The sequence below is a fragment of the Acomys minous genome, assembly GCF_964271855.1.
Source record: "Acomys minous genome assembly, chromosome: 10".
Classification (NCBI taxonomy): Eukaryota; Metazoa; Chordata; class Mammalia; order Rodentia; family Muridae; genus Acomys; species Acomys minous.
In genome coordinates, this window is record NC_140491.1 from 34,715,870 (window position 1) to 34,731,177 (window position 15,308).

The 15,308-nt window shown below is 48.2% G+C and overlaps 2 protein-coding genes across 3 annotated transcripts in view; one reads left to right on the forward strand and one right to left on the reverse strand.

Annotated features, from left to right (window-relative positions):
• Nucleotides 1–388: 388 nt before the first annotated feature.
• On the forward strand, nt 389–692 carry LOC311607773 (small ribosomal subunit protein eS28-like). The gene has a single exon (XM_084799818.1). The coding sequence runs from the start codon at nt 396–398 to the stop codon at nt 603–605; it is 210 nt and encodes a 69-aa protein (XP_084655944.1). The 5' UTR covers nt 389–395; the 3' UTR covers nt 606–692.
• Nucleotides 693–4,537: 3,845 nt separating this feature from the next.
• The window catches only part of UVSSA (UV stimulated scaffold protein A), a 37,740-nt gene continuing 26,969 nt past the window's right edge, over nt 4,538–15,308 (reverse strand). For both annotated transcript variants that reach the window (XM_084799259.1, XM_084799260.1), the window contains exons 9-14: nt 11,261–11,432; nt 10,692–10,814; nt 9,013–9,196; nt 8,426–8,537; nt 6,067–6,241; nt 4,538–5,595 (exon numbers count right to left, since the gene is read on the reverse strand). In XM_084799259.1, coding sequence (XP_084655385.1) covers nt 5,502–5,595; nt 6,067–6,241; nt 8,426–8,537; nt 9,013–9,196; nt 10,692–10,814; nt 11,261–11,432 — 860 coding nt within the window. In that variant the 3' untranslated portion in view covers nt 4,538–5,501. The remainder of the gene's footprint in view (nt 5,596–6,066; nt 6,242–8,425; nt 8,538–9,012; nt 9,197–10,691; nt 10,815–11,260; nt 11,433–15,308) is intronic.

Sequence of the window (15,308 nt, forward strand, 5' to 3'; positions counted from 1 at the left end):
TGTGGGACTTCAGGTTGGATTTTACATTTTCACTATCAAACACATTTTTATGCACTTAACTACCAACAAAAAGAGCACTAAATTAAAAAAACAACTAACTTTAATTAACTTCTTTGTGACTCGGGGCTCATTAGCTACATTCAGTCCTGCCTTGGGCGAACTTTTTGATACATGCTCACATTCAGTTCTCAGTATTTTATTGGGGAGTTTTGCATCTGTGTTCATCGGGGATATTGGTCTATAGTTTTGTTGCTGTTGTGTCTACATGGCTTTTGGTAGTAAAGTAATACTGGCTTCATAGAAAGAATTTGGAAATGTTCTTGTTTTTATTTTTTAATTTTTCTTCCTTTTAATTTAAGAAGTACTATCTGGCTCTCTGCCAGATTGCCACCATCATGGACAGGAGCCGCGTGCATCCCATAAAGCTGGCTAGGGTAACCAAAGTGCTGGGCAGGACCAGTTCCCAGGGACAGTGCACACAGGTGCATGTGGAATTTATGGATGACACCAGCCGCTCTATCATCCGAAACGTCAAAGGCCCCATTCGAGAGGGTGATGTGCTCACCCTATTGGAGTCAGAAAGAGAGGCTCGAAGGTTGCACTGACCCTGCTGCTGGGCCCTGGATATCCACCACTTAACCCATGGAATAACCTGCAACTGTTAAATAAATCATTTGTATTTTTAAAAAAAAGTACTGTCTGTAGTTCTTTGAAAGTCTTGTGTAATTTTCCTGTGAATCCATCTGGGCCTGGGCTTTTTTTATTTTTTGCCAAAAGGCTAATAATATTGATAAAGAAACTGTGGTTCATTTACACAATGAAATACTACTCAGCTATTTTTTTTGCTGTTGTTGGTTATTTTTGTTTGTTTGTTTGTTTTTTGAGACAGGGTTTCTCTGTGTAGCCTTGGCTGTCCTGGACTCACTTTGTAGACCAGGCTGGCCTTGAACTCACAGCAATCCACCTGCCTCTGCCTCCCGAGTGCTGGGATTAAAGCACTCTTGAAATTCATCCATTTCTTTTTATAAATTAAAAAAAAAAGTACGAGAGCTTTGCTTGCATGTGTGTGCAACATGTGCATGTTTTCTCTTATTTTAAAATTTCTAACTTAATGGAGAATAAGGTTTCTTTCTTTTTTTTAATATTCCTTTACAGTACTCTGAATTTCAGCAGTGTCTGTTGTGATGTTTCCCTGTTAAACTCTTAATTGTATTAACTTGAATCATGTCTTCGGGTTTCTTGTTTTTGGTTGGTTGCGCCAATGGTTTGCTGACAGCTTGTCAAAGAACAAGCTCTTAGGTTTGCTGATTCTTTGTATCATTTCTTTTGATTTCATTTATTTATGCTGTTTTTACTATTTATTCTTCTCTACTAGATTTGGGTTTTGTTTTTCAAAATCATTGAATTACATCGCTAGGCCTTTGATCTGTACTTTTTCTGAGTTTTTAATAGGTACTTGGAGCTAGGTCAGTCTTCTTAGACCCATGAAGTGCAGAGGTTTTGCTGCATTATGTTTTCAGTTTCATTTAACTTTAGGATTAAAACTTTTTCTTGATTCTTTTTGACCCACTCATTATTTAGCAATGTGTTGTTTAATTCCATGAATTTGTTTAACTGACAGAGATTTGTTTGCCGTTGATTTGAAACCTTATTGCACTGTGGTTAGAGAAGATACACAGATTTATTTCAATGTTCCTGAACCTGTTAAGATACGCTTTGTGCCCAATTATGTGATCACTTTTCTTTTCTTATTTCTATTTTTTGAGACAAGGTTTCTCTGGGTACCCCTGACTAGCCTTGAACTCACTCTGTAGACCAGGTTGGTCTCAAACTCAGAGATCTGCCTGCCTCTGCCTCCCAAGTGTTGGGATTCAAGGCGTGCGCCACCATGCCTGGCCAACATTTAAGAGAAGCATCCATGGCCTACTGAGTAGATTGTATATTCTCAGGTGTTTGGGTCAAACATCTCTGTACATATTTGCTAGGTCCATTTGATATATGGTATAACTTAATTCTAATGTTTCTGTTTATATTATTGTTGTTGTTGTTGTTGTTATTATTATTTTTCCCCCAGATGACCTGTCTACTGGAGAAAGTGGGGTACTGAAGTAATCCTCTAATACTGAGTTGGAGTAATCTGTGTCTTTAAGCTCCGTGGTATGCCAGAGTTTGGTGCATACAGAACTGTGATGTATTCTTGGTAGACTGTTCTCTTGATTAGAATGCAGTGTCCTTCTTTATCTCTTCTGATTAATTTTAGCCTGAAATCTATTTTGTCAGCCATTAAAACAGCAATACTGGCTAGGCAAGACGGCGCATCTTTAACTCCACCACCTGGAAGGCAGAAGAAGCAGGAAGATCTCTGTGAGTTCAAGGCCCACCTGGTTTATAGCAGGTCATGACTACATAGAGAGACACTGTCTTTAAAAAAAAAAAAAAAAAAAAAAAGGTAGTAACACCTAATTGCTTCCTGTTCCATCATTTGCTTAGTTTACTTTTTTCCATCCTTTCACTTGAAGGTGACCCTGATCTTTGAAGTTGAGTTCTTTTTTGTTTGGTTGGTTTTTGAGACAGGGTTTCTCTGTGTATTCTAGGCTGTCCTGGACTCGCTTTGTAGACCAGGCTAGCCTTGAGCTCACAGAGATCCACCTGCCTCTGCCTCTGCCTCCTGAGTGCTGGGATTAAAGGCATGCGACACCACACCCAGCTTGAAGCTGAGTTCCTTTTTTGTTTTGTTTTGTTTTTCAAAATAGGGTTTCTCTGTGTAGCCTTGGCTGTCCTGGACTCACTTTGTAGACCAGGCTGGCCTGGAACTCACAGTGATCCACCTGCCTCTGCCTCCTGAGTGCTGGGATTAAAGGTGTGCGCCCCCATGCCTGACCTCTTTCTAGGATTTTTATTTATCATGAAACCATATTGGATTTTGTCAGAGGCCTTTCCTGCATCTATTGAGATAATCAAGTGGTTTTTGCCTGTAAGTACATTTATATGATTTATCACCAAAGCCAGAGATTATCTAACAAAAATCCAAGTGCTTGAATGGAATTTTCCCTCAAGTTGTTAGCCAGGAGGTAAGAGACTACCAAAATAAGATAGGCTAATGCTGGTGCCCGTGGTTGCCTTTCAGAACTTGAAGGTAGGACCTCACTGCTGAAGACAACACACACTTCGGACACAGGTCTTGGAGCAATCAAAATGGGCCTGACCTAGAAGCCTCCTCCCTGAGAATTAGTTCTGGTCACATCTGAAGGTGCCACACAAGTTTGCAGAGGAGAAAGCCAGGCAGCAGCCTAGCCAGCTGTAAAGCCTACACACCACAGCAATCACCAACATGGCCAGATATCCCCAAGGATGCAACTGTATCTGGGGGTAACCAACAGTTATCTAACCGGATATAAGGGTCTCTCAGTAGGAGCAGATTCATGACTCACACTGCAGACCTTACCTCCTACTTGTGGCAGGTGAGGTCATGGGCTCTAGATAAGAACCCACAACTTCCAATTTCCTAAGCCAAAGTTTTGGTTTCTTTAAGAGCCCAGTTATGTTATGTGATCGCTTTTGTTTTAATCCCAGGAGTGGGGCAGGGGCTGCTTCAGATTGTCCACAGCAGCAGATTTTTTGCTCATGCATGTTCTGGCAGGGTGTGAGTCGGCCTGCTGAAGATACTTTAATTCTGGTATAAAAAATCCAAAAGCCCAAGAGAGGGGCGCGGCTGTTCCTCCCACTTGTTCCTGCTCCTGCTGCTGTTGCTGGTTTGTCAAGTGGTCATGAGAAAAGAGACAAGAAGAAGAAATTGGAGATATCCTGCAAGGCAAAGATTGCGCTTCCCCCAAGGCACTCAACACACCTAAATCAGCAGAAAGTAGTCTAAAAAAGATCTCAACGCCCCCTCTCCCCACTAACCTTCTGTTTCTCCTACCTGGTGTGGGGGTGTTGGAAGGGATTGGGGTGGAGAAGGTTAGTAGATATAGGAGTTCAAATAAAACAGATAAAATACGCCAGCATAAGCGAGTATCATTTCTGACTGTACCATAAATATGCATGATTGATTATATCCACAAGTGCAGCTCTACAGCCCTCAGCACACAGTCTTCTTACTGCAGCAGAGACCATTACAGAAATCCGCAGCTGGCCACAGTGCAGAGAGCAACTGACTGGACAGTGCCCACCCCCACCTGATACGTTTACAAGCCCTAAACCTAGGGCTGAGGGAACTCGAGAAGGGTGGAAAGATTTTAAGAGCGAGGGGCCCAGAACCTCTGCAGTGAGATACGATCTTATATATGACAGGGAAACTGCACCCAAGAGATCTCAATAACGTTTACCAAAACTAAACAAGGCCTGCACATCGACAACAGCAGCTGACATGCCCACGGGATGGGAAACTCTTACAAGGCCCCACCCCTTGATGAAGAACTCTAGCCAATCAATGGCTGCAGAGAGGACCAATCTGTCTTCCCCAGGCTCCATACTACTGATAGGTTATCAAATCTCAAGCAGTCAGCCCTTAACACATAGACATATGAGCAACACTAAGTGGATTCAGCAGGCTTTATTTATACATACATATGTGTGTATACATACATATATGTGTATGATGATTAAAAAAGGAGAACCTAGATTTGAAAAGGGGCATAGGAGAATTTGGAGAGAGCAGAAAAGGTGGAAATGGTGCAAATACAGTATTCTTATATAGAATTCTCAAAAAAGCAAAAGTGTTTATGCAGGCTGTGGTGGTGCACTTCTTTAATCTCAGCCCTTGAGAGGCTGAGGCAGGAGGATCTCTGTAAGTTTGAGGCCAGCCTGGTCTACATATTGTGGTGTGGTTGTATGTGGACATGTGTTTGTCTATGTAGGCACATGTCTATTGGGTTGTAACTGGGTGTTTCCCCAAATTGCTCTCCACTTTATTTACAGAGGCAGTGTCTTGCTGATGTTGGCTGGTCTCCTTACCCAGCTTGCCCCAGGGATCCTGTCTCCCCCACAAAGGCCAGGACTACAGGTAGGCTACCAAAGCACCTGGCTTTTATTTGGATGCTGGGAATCCTGACTGAGTCCTCATGATTGCACAGCAAGTGCTTTATCCACTGAGCCACCTCCCTAGTCCTCTGCTGTGATTTTTATGTGCAAAAAACAGGAATAAAGTATTGGTGTGCATCACAACATGGAAGGACTTTAAAGCAAAAGGAAAGAAGCCAGAAACAAAGGGCCACACCTTTATGCCTTTAATTTCAGAACTCAGTCCTGTTTCTGTCTCCCAAGTGCTGACACTATAGGTGTGGTGCCACATGCATGGTTACACTTGTTGGGTATCAACCCCTGACCTCACCACTGAGCTATATTCCCTGGCCTCGTGCAGGCATCATTTTCCATTGTTACATACATAAAAAACAAATTCTGACTCTACCCAGCCAGAAGCCTATCCTCCTATCCTAGTTAGCTGGTGAAAGGAAAAGAGCTGATGGCCAAAGGGCACCGCAGCACACTCAGCCCACACCCTTTCAATTCAGTGCGTAGTTAAATTGGTTTGCAAACTTCTCGTGTTTCTTCTGGTCCATCTGGTTCATGGCAGCAACTACTCTCTGCACAGCTGCCCTGTGGGGAGAGCAAAGACATGCCTGAGGACCTGACAGGACTCTGGGGGCCTAGGTTGGCCTGCTGTCCTGGGCCTCATAGAGGCTCCCAGTGGGCACTGAACGTCTCTCAGGTAGGGCTGGGACAGAGTACGGCTCACTGGTTTGAGCTGTACCCCAGCCCTGAAGGCAGGTGCAAGAGCCCGCGCTTGCTACTCTGTGGCACAACTGAACACGGGCTGCAGGGCAAGGCATAAGGGATTCATAAGGAGGGTTGTAGGACAGAGCAGGAGGCCTATGTGGCCAGTGCCACCCCACCCACGGCTGACCAGTACAAGGCTGCAGCTCTGACCCCAATGGTTCTTGCCGTGATGGCTGATCCTGGTTACCTCCCTGGCTAATTCAGTCACCAGAAGCTCCCAGCAACTCAGTTGCTCTCCCCCGACATATCCTACAACAAAGCCTGGGGCCTTGGACAGTAAAAAGCTCTTACTTGGCAAAGACCTTCTTTTCCAGGCGGGCCCGGGCGGTGTTGGCACGCTCCCGCAGGTCGGTGAGGTTGGGGTGTTTCTTCTTCCTTCCCTTGCCCTTCTTGCTATACTTGGAAGACCCGAGGTCTACCCCTGTGGCTGCCTCCACGTCCTTCATAAACTCAGGGTCCTGCCAATCTGAGAAAAACTTTAAGATTTCAAAAGGTGCCCAGCACCAGCCCGGGGTGACCCTTGTGGTTTCTCCCTGATGGAGGGCTGGAGCTTGGCTGCTGCATGCTCTGGTACCATAGTCTGAGAGGGTCTGTGCCAAGTGGCATGGCCACATGGAGCATGAGAGCCACCCAGAGCCACCTCTTTTCACAGTCCCGCCTACTCCTCCTTCAGCCATTTAGTCCTCTAGTATCCCAAGGGTCCCCACAACTTGAATAGGCTAGAAAGATCCAGGAAGGCCCAGCTCTACTACTCTTGACATTCCTGACCACTCAGGTGGACAGTACTCAAGGTCACTGTCCATGCAGTCAGTGTCTACAGGCTACTGCCCAGTCTACAGGCCTGACTACGGACAACCAGGCCAACTGTGGTGCTTTCAGACATATCTGCTACCTAATAGGCATGAGAGGCAAGGGTATCCAGAGCTGAGGTACATGGCAGGCTAGGGATGGGTTCTCTGCTTCACAGGAAATGTGGACATGGGCCTCTAAGTGCAGAGCAGAGGTGTTCCTGCTGTGAGCTGGGCACTGTCTGTTGTAGGAGCCATGAGGGTCTGTAGCACGTGAGGAGAACTGAGCAGCACCCAGTCCACCAAGCAGCCTCATCAGTTGCAGGCCAGATCCATGGCCGGATCATTGCTTATATGTAGGGCTCTGAGACTGTAAGTAAGCACTGGGCCCTTCTGGGGGCCAGAGCCTGGGACTCTTGGGTTCCCTACTCTGATGGCTCACCTCCACAGGCCACCCTGAGCTCTGCTGGGCATGACACTGGTCCAGCCTGGCTTGGGAAAGTCAGCCTAATGAAGCAGTAAAAGGCGAAGTAAAGCTAACTCTTCTAGACATGGGGGTGAGCCTAGCAGGACACTGGGCATTCCTTACTACAGAGGCACCCAAATGCCAAAGAGGTTCCATGAGCTGGGGCAGAGTGGCTGGAAACGGTGGCAGCAAAGCCAGACTGCGAGAGGGCACGTCCATTGAGGGAGAAGCAAGCACGCCAGACAGACAGATGGCGTGGCCTCTCCAAGCTGATTTTTTTTTTAAGTGAAGGAACTCAGGACTGCACGATTCAGATACAGGGACGATTAATCCAAGATTAAGGAAAACTGTCTAAACAGTTTATCTCCCAGTAATAAGAAGGCGTCACAGTTTAGGAACCTGGTGAATAGAGCAATTGTTTAAACACAACGAAAAAATGCCGGCATCCAGTGGAGATGGAATGAGCACCTCAGGAAAATGAAGGAGCAATTTAAAAGCCTTTGAAGAAAATCAATAGACGCTGGGGCTGTGCGGCCTTCCTGGGCGCTGAAGGGCCCTGGAGCACCGCGTGCATTGTCACTGAGGTTAGCACCAGGGAAAAGAAAATTGCCCCGTGTGCGAGGGAGGCGGGATCAATACTGCAGTTAGTAAAGAGATGCTATTTCACATCTGACTGGCCAGCACCGGGCTTGGCCCGTGGCCTGATACCTGTTTGTTAACAAGCCACCGAGGGCTGGAAAACTAGATACTCTTCAGGGTTGACACAAAAATAGGCACTTAATTTGCTCCTGAGTGTGAGCCACCAGGGAAGGTTTCTCCTGCAGATGACCAGGTCAGGCCCCCCCGCACTGCTATACAACCCAGACATGCCTCTGGGCACAGGATGAAACAGGCATTTGTGTCTCATGACTACAGGGCAAGAAGCCATGAAGGGGGCTGTAGACATGTCCCCTTCACAGAAAGGCCTTCCATGGGCTGACCACCCATGTAGCTAGTGAAGTGAGTTGGAGCTGACCACGGCGAGGCAGATCCGGCAAGCAGACCACCTAGACTGCAGGTGCAAGAACTAGCGTGGATGACCGTATCAGGAGAGACAGACTGCTGCAACTCCTTCATCTGCTCAGGAAGCAAGAGTAAGAACCAGAACCTGGGGGACCGCAGCGCAGTGGCCCAGTGCTTCTCTAGCACGTGGAAGACTCTGGCTCAATCCCTCTGTGCAGATGCTGACTTGGTGTATGGAGCCAGGAGCATCCACACTCGCCTTGAAGATAAACACCTCATTAGCCATGTGTACCCAAGCTTGCCCATGGAGCCCCGACCTGTTTCTCAGTTACAGATGGGGGCCACAAGCTCCAGGGCTGTGCCTGCAGCCTCTCTCCTGCTCCCACACACCTACCTGGCTGTGCCTGCTGCTGCTGAAGCTGCTGCCTTTGCTCACGGGCTCTGTCTTCTGGGTTGAGAGGCTGTCCCTTGTCATCTCTGGGGATGATCTTCCCATGGAATGGGCACTATAAAACAAACACAAAGCTGGGACATAGCACAAACAGCTCTAGGGGAGGGTGCCACAACCAAGCCCTGTGATCATGCGCCCTCCTCAAGGAGAGATCTAGGGAGAGATAGCAGTAGAGTGTGAGAACTGAAGTCTGTTTGTCCAAAGCGACTTCTCTCTATCCTGCTACCTTCTGCATGCACGTATGCACCTCCCCCGCTTCAGGCTCCAGCTGCAGAACAGCGCTCTGGCTGTTAGAGATGGTCTCTCAGAAGTTAATGTCAGGGCCCAGGGCAGAGAAGATCAAACACAAGGCTCTGAGGGCTAAGCAATTGTGACACTGCTTTAAACCCTCTTCCACGGGGCTCCCCAGAGCTCACAAGTATCCCTGGTCAGGATGGAGGAAGAGGGCCAGCACTTCCCCAGGACACTGGTGGCCTCGCCTCTCCCTGGGTAGGCACAGCTTCATGCATGACCTTGCCTACTGGCCTTACCTTCAGCCGATCCTGGCGCTCACAGAGGCTGCCATTAGGCTTCAGGGCCCGGCACTTGTGCTGCACAGGCTCAAACTTCCCTGAAAAAGTAATGTGTCGGCTGTGGAGCATCTCAGAAACATGGGCACTGTCCACCTCCTCCTCCACCTCGCTGGGTTTCCAGAAGCGGTGTTGAGAGTCAGATCTGAAAGGTAAACCAGAGACCCTCAAAAACTCTGGACTAGAAGAGGGGGGCTATCCCAATCCCATACACCACAGTTACCCCTCAGCCCTGAGGAAAGCACTGGCCCCTGGTGGCTTTCCTGGACTAGAGAACATGAACACTCCAATTGGGCTCTAATCCTGATGTTCACAAACCAGCCAAACATGGTAGGTATTACCACTGGCCCGAGGTTCAGATTCCTCTTACAAAGCAGGGCAGCAGCTCCAGGGCCCTCAGGCCATGGCTTTGAGAATAACATGAGCCCATGTCAAGGGTCTCTTTGCCATTGAGTGGGTGAATATAGGCTGACATCAACATGGCACCAATGCCCCAGAGGAAGACGTGTGTATAAACTCATACCTTCATAGTCTTTATGCAGTGCTAAGGGGTCCAAAGGATGGAGCTTTTGCTGTCTGGCTATCACCAAACCTTGTTTTCTTTTCTTCTCTTTTTTTCCTGGCAATCCTAGGGACTGAACTTAGGGCCTTATGCATGCTAGGCAAGCACTATGCCACTGAACTACAGACTCAGTGCATCACCAAAGTCTGTTAAAGCCACATTTCTCTGGATGCCAAAGAATGGGGCAGACTTTGTCACTCTGTGCCCCCTTCCATCAATACATGGCTGGATTCTTCAGGCTCTGCACATGGATGCCAGCTGCCGCAAGAGCTGGCTCCTCTATGGATTGCTCAGAGATGGTGGGGCAAATGGTGGGCAGAAGAGTGATACAGCCCAGGATCCTGACTGTTCTTGGCTGTGTTTCAGAGCAACAGCATCTGCTGACAGGAACTGCGATGGCAGCAGCAACACAGGAGAGCTATGACTTCAACTTGGGGAAGTTCCTCACTATAAGCCTAACTGCACCAATACTTAACCTCATGAAGCCTCAGAGCAAAACCCTGAAGCAGATCCCTCACATAGAGACCTGACTCCATTTCTTAGGCTTCCAGGGGTCCCAACTCCTGCCACGTAAGCTTAGCACCCAGGCAGCCCAGCCTGAGGTCCACACATCATTAGTTTTCCTGATTTTTAGACTCCCAGCTCTAGCTCTTAAGCACAGTGCCAGCAAATGCAGCCTGGGCCCTTCCCGCCACCCTGACTCCCTCTTCCTTCTAGATGAGTTTTACCTGCACTCCTAGGTGTGTCTTGCTCCCCTCACCTTCCCCTAGCCATCTGCAGCCTGGGTTCTGCTGGGGTAGTGTCACTCAGAAGGTTCTTGGGGAACAAGAATCCAGCTTCTGACCCTGTTAACACTGTGCCATCAGCCTCCAGCATCTTGAGGAGCCACACCTGTCAGGAGGATCTAGAACTGAGCTTGTTTCATTAGCTATCCCTTCACACTGAGTAATGGATGCTCTCACAGGTACCTCCTGAAGAAGCAATAATAAGGCTCAAGTCCCAGTGTCCTATGGGCCAGCGGACAGGTATATAAGGCCAGGCTGTGCTGAGTCCTGGGAACCAGATACTTTAGACTCACTTAAGGATCTTTCCAGCTCTTAGCTGCTCCTGGCCCCAGTAGCACAGGTCTACTCCGAAGGGTACAATGGGTGCTCGGTCTCGCTCTGCTTGCTTCTGGGCCTCCTCTGGCCCTAGAAGTACCCTGAAAACAGATTAGCACATGTGAGCTGTCCATTCCTTGTATGGCCACTTGCCTTTCCCTCCCACACTGCAATACAGACCTGGAGTCAGCATGAATACACAGCGTTGAGCCTGAGCTCTCAGAGTGGCTGCCAAGGTCCAGCAAACAACCTGGCCCCAATGAGTACTGGCTCTGATCTGTGATATGAACCTGCCTGGTAGGGAAGGTCACCTGACATTTCCTTCAAGAATGTGGCCTGCCTGCAGGACCTCCAGAGGGTTGCTGCAGGCTCAGCTGAGCACCATGGCCACATCAGCAGGTGCTACTTGGCTAGGGCTATACATACCCCAGGCTACCTCTCAAGGGAGGGCATTTATTTGGGCAACCTGTTCAGGCCAGCCAGTGCTCAGGACAAGTGGTGGCAGGACTAGGCAGTGGGCCCAGCGGCATGGGACATCTAAAGTCACCTGGTAGAGGAAGGTGAGGTGGGTGGCAAGCTGTCCTGGAGCCGCAACAGCTGGGCAGCTGCTGAGGTGGGGTCTAATGCCTCCTCTTCCCTTCTCATCCTTGTCCTCTCCTGTCGGCTACACACAGCTGTGCCTTTCACCAGAGTCTTCAGTGGGGCCTTTGGCTCCAGCCCTGAAATGACACATGTCCATTTCTGACATCACTCTACAACCCAGGGAAGACTAGGGGAGCACCATGTTGTCAGGCATTAGATGCACCCACACATGACAACATTCATGCCTCCAAGAGCACAAGAAATGCCTGTCACCTCAACTCCTCAGAAAGGGGCCATACTCTTATGTAGGGGATACAGGGCAGAGGATCTAGGCAGCTGTAGCCTACAGGGACTATCACCAGGAGCCTACTCCAGCTGTTCACAGTACTGACTGACAACACGATCCCCTTTGCCCACAGCTTCCCACAGAGAGAGAATGGACATCGACATATGAAACCTGTCATGCTAAAGGGAGGCCACCTACAGTGTGGACACACAGCTCCCTTGCCCCTAGCAGGGGCCCTCCCTTCACTGAGCAAGGAGCAGAGAAAACCAGCCTTTGTGTGAGCTGACAGGTGATTCAAGCGGAGCTCAATGGCACTTCTCCCCTGTGCTATCCTCAGAAGAAACACCCACCATGGCTGTTCCCAACTTCTGCCCAAACTTTAAAAGCCAGGGGGTGGCTAGGCCTGTGGGGCAGATATCAAGACCCTGACTACAGGATAACACCCTGAACCAGCTGTCCTACCTACTACCTGCTGGAGGGGGTTCTGATGCTGACACTTCACACCAGGATTCTCTAGACTGTAACAGATGGCACCAGCCTTAGCCCACTATTCATTCTCACATCTCCAACGGCACAATTCTGGCACCTGGTTTCCCTTCTTGCTCACTCTTGGGTCTGGTTCTTAACAGGCTGCATGTAGGGCCCAGTCTGACCCTTGCTGGCTCCAGAGCACAGTCTGAACTGGGAATCCAGAGGCACTACTACATGTTAGCCCACTTCTCACATTCACTGCAGGAGCAGCCTCAGCTGGACCAGCCCTGCCAGTGAGACCTGCACTGACAGCAAAGCTCTGACTTCTGAGCATCATGCCGCCCAAAGAGAGAGGGCAGACAATGCACCGCTTCTTAGACTAGGAAGACTCCACAGCTGAGACAGGACAAGAAGGAAAAGTCACTTGGGAGGACTGTAGATAGCAGAGCACCATTCTGTCAGTCAGAAGAGAAGCAGGTGTTGAAGATGAGGAGGAGCAGGGCTGGAGAGATGGCTCGCTGCTCGAGAGCACCGGCTGTTCTTTCCCAGGTTCAATTCCCAGCACCCCATGGTAGCTTACAACTGCCTGATCCTAGTTCTGGGGATCTGGTACTTTCTTCTGGCCTCCTCAAGCACTAGGCACACACATGGCACACATACAAGCTGGCAAAATACCCATGCACATAAAATACATTTTTTAAAAAATGAGGATTGGGAAACTCTAGAGGCATAATTACATGCTGGGTACCTGAAGGGCAGAGGGACCAACATGCACACGAGTGAGCTTGCAGACAGACAGGTATGCTGTCCTTGTTTCTAGAATTCCAAAGGAAAGAATATATAATTGGAATGTAGAAAACCGTTGAAGAAACAAGACAGTTTTCCTGAAATTAAAGGCAGGCTTGCTGCCTGCCAGAGGAGGTGAGGGGCACCTGGGTTAAAAGAGGAAGCGAGAGAACTAGAGAACACTAATGATAACAAAGAGAAGAGTAAAGAGCCAAAAACACCACTGCAAGTCACACTTTCAGCCACAGCAGCAGGCTCAGGGCCTTGGGAAGTCATCTTGAAGGGCAGAAGGAAGGGCTGGGGCTGCAGTGTTGTGGCAGAGCATGTGCCTAGGATGTGTAAGGCTCTGAGTCCCATCCGCAGTACCACAAAAGAGAAAAAGGACAAGATAAAGAGTGTAGGAAGAAGAACCAAGCTTACAAGCTGAGCTGTCAAGCCCACCACAGGTACAGGAGAGGAGTCCTGTGGACACAAGGCCACAAGGACTTCCCCTTGCAGATCCTTTAAAAACATACTTAGCATAAGTAATCCATCAGGAAAAAGAAAATCTAAATCCCAAGTGCAGGACAAGATAACAATGAGTAAATGACTCTGACATCAGAACAATGACTCAGTGGGTATGAGGGTGGCCCAGGCCATAGAGGTGGGATAAGAGGGGCTTTGACTGCCTGTCTTATGTAAAGGACAGTACAAAAAACATTAAAAAAAATAGTGAATGCGGAGTAAGGGCTACGCTGGTGGCAGAAAGCATGGTCATCATGTGTGAGGCCCCGAGTTCTGTCCCTAGAACCATAAAATGGAAGCAGTGAATGAGAAAATTATGTAAGTCCTAAAATTGGAGACAACTATCAGAAGGTTACAAAGATTTTTTTTTTAAAGCAGGAGAGAAAAAACAAACAAACAAACAGTAACAGTAGCAGCACAGCAAGAAAAAGTACTCAACAGACTCAGGACCACTTGCTAAATGAACTGATAAATCTATGAGGAGATCAGCTGGTCAAATCAAATATGTTTAGCTAATAAATAGCTATTGAGGCACTAAAATAAGAAGTTAATAGCTGGGCGTGGTGGCGCATGCCTTTAATCCCAGCACTCGGGAGGCAGAGGCAGGTGGATCGCTGTGAGTTCAAGGCCAGCCTGGTCTACAAAGTGAGTCCGGGACAGTCAAGGCTACACAGAGAAACCCTGTATCAAAAGACCATTAAAAAAAAAACAAAAAAACAAAAAAGAAGTTAATAAACAATCAAAAGACAGCCGAGAGCCGGGTGTGGTGGCGTACACTTTTACTCCCAGTACTGGGGAGGCAGAGGCAGGAGGATCTTTGTGAGTTCAAGGCCAGTTTGGTCTACAAAGGAAGGATACACAGAGGTAGCCTGTCTCGAAAAAACCAAAGGGGGTCGGGGTGGGGGTGGGGGGAAGACAGCTGAGAAAACATTTTAATACCGGAGAATAAATTATAAGTTTAAAAACAGTATAAAAGAAAGAGTACATGAAGATGTGACAAATGGTAACAGGCCCACAGGTAACAGTCAAAGTACATTCTGGTCCTCACTTGTCACCAGAACTTGGGGTACTCAGGTAGGAGAATCTCAAAGCCAAGGTCAGTCTAGGTTACACAGCAAGACCCTAAATCAAGAAGAAATCATTAAAAAATGGAAAGCTAAGTTTGTACATTGATTCCTAAACTCAAGGTCAATGACGGCTTAGGCATGCGGTACAGGTATGTGATTCTAGTACCCAGAAGGCCTGGGGTAGAAGGATTTCAAGTTGAAGGCATCTTGAACTCAGTGCAAGACACTGTTTCCAAAACCAGACCAAACAAAGTCTACACAACAAAGAAACATCCATCAAGGAAGGCCTATGCACTCTACCTGAGGCCCTTGGGGAAGCAAAGTCTGAAAGGCCACAGCACAAGCCACCAGGAGCTCTGGACTCATCATGGGCTTGCTGTAGCAGAGGTCAGCCTGACATGGCATAGAAATGACCAGCTGCTCTTCAGGGCTTCCTGTGGCTCTGAAGGCAATGGGCCAAATCACATTTCCTGCCTGTTTCTATAACAAAGTTTTATGGGTCCTAACTATAGCCATCTGTCTGTGCTTTGTTTGTGCTGCTTTCAGAGTGGAGCTATAGCAGAGACTTGATGCAGGCCAGAAAGCCAAAATATTTCCTGTGGCCCTTCACGGAAACTCTGGATGACCCTGTGCACAGGCGAGGGCTCCTACCTCTTGGATTCTCATGGTCTGGGAGAGATGACCTGGGTAGGGCCATGCTGAGAGGGTAGTGGAGTCACAGACAGCCACTACTATAGAGCTCTGGAGCTCTATAGTCCTAAGGTGTTGGGCCCACTGTGTATCAGAAGATGCCTGGCAGCCTCCTAGCTGATCCAACCATAGAAACAGTGTCTTATGCTGGGTGGTGGTGGCATATGATATTAATGCTAGCACTCAGGAGCCAGATCTCTGAGAGTTGA